Below are 4,130 nucleotides of genomic sequence, written 5' to 3' on the forward strand. Positions count from 1 at the left end.
GAATATTAACTCAACATTCGTTACATTTAAAAAATTAATGTCTTTAGATTAGATATGACTGGATTTTAAATATTTTGTCAGATATTTTAGATATAGAAGGAAGTCGATCTCAGAACAATTGTACTGATTGCACATTTATTTAGAAGAAAAACAAAATAAACAAGATAACAACAAACAATGCGGCGTGCATGCTCATTTTTCCTTTACAGTGTCTTGTGTTTAGAGAACAGAGAACTGCATTTGGCAATTAGTAATTGACTAATTGCACATTTCACATTTGCAATCTTTCTTCCTCTCCTTTTTCTTTCCGGAAACAATCATACCATAGACAAGTTGCGTAATTCTGGGGTCCAAAGATGAAGGCATTGCAAATTCTTAGACCCACAAAAGATACAAACATAATCATCAAAACTCAAAAGCATGGCACTGTCAACTGCTAAAGCGATAAAAAAGAAACAACAAAGGAGAACACGTTCAATGAAGTATCATTATCACCATCATCATCTATTCTCCATTCCCTTTTGCTTTCTCGTGTCTCGTGGTGTCTTTGTTTTTCTCTGCTTTACTGATTAAAACAGAGACTGCTATTACTACAACTACACTGCACTAATTATGCTCCTCTCTCTCTCTCTCTCCCCCCCCTTTAAGCTTAATAGTTAAAACTGCAACTCCATTTCAATCATATTTCAACATTCTTTGGGTTGAGTATTCTTTACCTAAGACATGGGCTTTAAAGAAGAGGCTTTTCATGAAACCATTTATTTCTCGGTAAGTTTCATTTAATTACACTTTGAAAAAAAAAAGTGTAGTTAGTTAGTGATAATTTTCTTTGAATCTAATTCGCTTTTTCCATTTCATGCATGAAAGTAAGAAAGTAATTGATTACTCATTTGAGAATCAAACCCTTTACCCATTTGAGGTTCATAAAAGAAAAAAAAATTTCGGTGCTGCCGTTGAACATTTCTCATGTCCCATGCAAATTTAATTTGTGTGAAACTGCAGTGATTGTTTTTTCGAGGCAAATAAAACTCGAAAGAGTGGAACTCTTCATTTTCACTATTTCCGTAGCCATAGTGAGAGAAACATTAAAGAAACGGGAAAAAAAGCTATTATTAAAATGAAGAAATAAGTTCCCCCAAAAGAAGGAGCAAATTTTGCTTGCTTTGTTACATAAGAAGGCAAAAAGGACTTGTTCATCAACAATCTTCATGTGAAAAATTCTGTTACAACTTACCAACATGTCTGAAATTAAGCATAACCGGGTGGATCAAGGACAAACAAAGATTAAGAATGTTCCAATAGCTGTCACCCCAGAAGGGTTTTGGTGTTGTCCATCACCTGCTGTGTTCCAGAAAGGCCTCAGAAACCAAAATCCTTTGAATAAACCGACACCCTCTTCGCCGCTGCCGGCAAGAAGCGCAGTCAAGAAAAAGACTGTTCCGGTGACAGTGAATGAGAGAAGAGCTTCTTCTGCACTGCCAACCCCATCAAGATTGGTGAATTCTGATGAAAAGCAATGTCCAGAGCAGCCTTCTGCTAATACGTCCGTGGTGTCGCCACGGGCAAAAATCGAGTCTTTGCCGAGGAAGGTTGCTATTGAGTTTGGTGATCCAGGAACGTGTGATATGAAGGTGGTGTTGGTGGGGAAGCAGGGGCTTTGTGTGAAGTTGAGTGTGCACAGGGATGTCCTGAAAGAGAAGAGTGTTTTCTTCTGTGAGAAACTTTCTGATGAAACCAACTTGTCGTGGCTCCAAATCGATGAATGCGAGGATGTTGAAATATATGTTGAAATCGTAGGTCTCATGTACTGCAAGGAGATTAGGCAGAGGCTTATCAGGCAAAGCGTTTCTCGCATTCTTCGAATACTAAAGGTGAGTTGCTATTTGCTGTTTTCAACTTTTGCTTTTGCTCTTTTGTTCTTCTATATTATTTGTATACTAAAATTAGTCACTAAAATCGGTCACTAATTTATTTGAATATAAATATAAGTGTGGTTTAATTTATTTTCAATATATAATGTAGGAAGAGTTTCAAGTATACCAGAAACACCAGTATTCCAGTTGTTTTAACCGTTGATCTGAATTATAAAAAATATATATAATATATATTAATTGAAATCAACGGTTAAAATAACTGAAACACCGGTGTTTTCCGATAGACTTAAAATTTTTTTTATAATGTACAACATATATTTTAGATTGATGACTGATTTGTGTGTACACGTAACATAGTTGATTTAAGCCAGTAGTATGCTCAAGTTCAAGGTGTGGTTTTCCCACGCATCACAAATCTCAGATTGATACTACACCAAAAGTTCGGAAATCACACCAAACTACTTCCACACATAACAAACTACTTTAAAATTAGTTTACAATATAGTACATTAGTTTAAATCAATTCACAAAATAAAACGTTTTAATTTTATAAGACTAAGTTAAAATGTGTATATATGAGAAAACCGATTTTTAACATATAGAAACGGTAATGTTACATAACCAATAAATATTATCATTTTGAGACATTAATAGTTTGCACCCATGATAAAATTTATGACTTTTCTTCCTAATCTCTCTTACTTTTTTTCTCTCATGATTTTTTTGAATTCTCACATGATATACTAGTATTTTTCTTTTACATAAATAAAGAAGAAGGAAAACCTAAAAACTTGAGACATGACTCGAGAATAATTTAAGACATACTAGTCAAGTTTAGGAAAAACTCAGAACTACAATATGAACCAATTGAGAAAAAGAGGAAGAATGACTCTCATGTGCAGTATATGCTCAATGCGACGCCTCTCTTTATGAAATTGTGCTGATGTCTTTCTTTACTAAAATATCACAATTCAAAATCTGTTCTACTACTGTCATTTTCTGTCGTTATGCTAACTACAAAATTGTTAAGCTATAATTCTTTTTGTGTTTTTTTGTGCGGAATTGAGTCTTCAAGTTATACTCTTTACAAATGTTTTTAATTATTAAGCTATATATTGTTGTGGGAAATCAAATCTGTTCCCTTCAAATTATATTTCTTAGACATTATTTAACCAATGAGGTATATATATATTTTTATTTGTTGTGTTATATATATAATAAAATGCAGCCTAAGTGGCAGTTGGACATCAATGTTCTTCAATGCAAATGATTCTGTTTTTATCATAGAATTTACTGAACAGGTTGATTTGCATTTCTTTTGTTTTTTTGTTTCATTTTTGTGTTCCGTTTCTTTTGCATGGTTCATTTTGCTAATTGATTTGTTTTGATTTTCATCTATACATTTTGGAACATGGGTTGAAATTGGACAGTGGCACTCACAAAGTACTTCTAAACTAATTAATTGGAATAATGTTGACATCCATTTGTTCAAGTTTTTGTTCTTGTTTATATCTATGTAATTAAATTATATTCTGCCCCTATGTAATGTAAAGGATAAGTGATTAACAGGGCTAGATGCATTGTGCTGCTTTTTAACTTGATTGAATATTTTATGATCGCCATTCATCTTTAGGAAATCTAAAAGAAACTATTTCCACAGGTTGCGGAATTCCTGAGCTTCGGTTCATGTATAGAATCATGTTTGGAGTACTTGGAAGCAGTCCCATGGGTGGGAGAAGAAGAAGAAGAAAAGGTGGTTTCAACTGTACGACAACTCCAAGGAGAAGGAATTGGAGTCAACCCTGTACTGAAACGAGTTTCTTCAAACATTTCTAGTGTCCGAAACGACACTGTTTCGCAGATTATCGATCTTGTTCTCAAGAGCAACGAAGAAAGAGGTCGTCGAGAAATGAAGTACATAGTTCTGAAGCTCCTTAGGGAGAGTAACAGCGTTGCAAATCAAGGCGGTTCAACTGACATGATTTATAATTCATGCACAAGTTGCATGGATTCTCTGTTGTGTCTGTTCAAGAAGGCTTCAGAGCCAGGCTTTGCAAACAAACCGAGCGATATGAGAGATCCTGTGGTAAAGCAAATAGCTCTGGAATCTGATAACCTCTCATGGTTGGTGGAGATCTTAATGGACAAGCAAGCGGCCGGTGAGTTTGTGGCCAAGTGGGCGAACCAGCGGGAATTGGCCATCTTACATGTAAAGCTGCCAACTGTATACCGGTATCACGTCAGCTGCATTTCCGG

General features: G+C 35.0%; 1 protein-coding gene across 4 annotated transcripts in view; it reads left to right on the forward strand.

The window, feature by feature from the left end:
• Positions 334-4,130, forward strand: part of LOC107625972 (BTB/POZ domain-containing protein At3g50780-like) — a 4,246-nt gene continuing 449 nt past the window's right edge. The window contains exons 1-3 of one of the 4 annotated variants that reach the window (XM_016328735.2): positions 334-768; positions 868-1,871; positions 3,535-4,130. The exon at positions 3,535-4,130 is cut by the window's right edge and continues 449 nt beyond it. In XM_016328735.2, the coding sequence (XP_016184221.1) occupies positions 1,239-1,871; positions 3,535-4,130 (1,229 nt within the window). In that variant the 5' untranslated portion in view covers positions 334-768; positions 868-1,238. Of the gene's footprint in view, positions 1,872-3,534 lie in introns of all 4 variants that reach the window. The other 3 variants (XM_016328741.2, XM_021117938.1, XM_016328728.2) reach the window with 3 other exon arrangements.

The sequence above is a fragment of the Arachis ipaensis genome, chromosome B01 (assembly GCF_000816755.2).
Source record: "Arachis ipaensis cultivar K30076 chromosome B01, Araip1.1, whole genome shotgun sequence".
Lineage (NCBI taxonomy): Eukaryota > Viridiplantae > Streptophyta > Magnoliopsida > Fabales > Fabaceae > Arachis > Arachis ipaensis.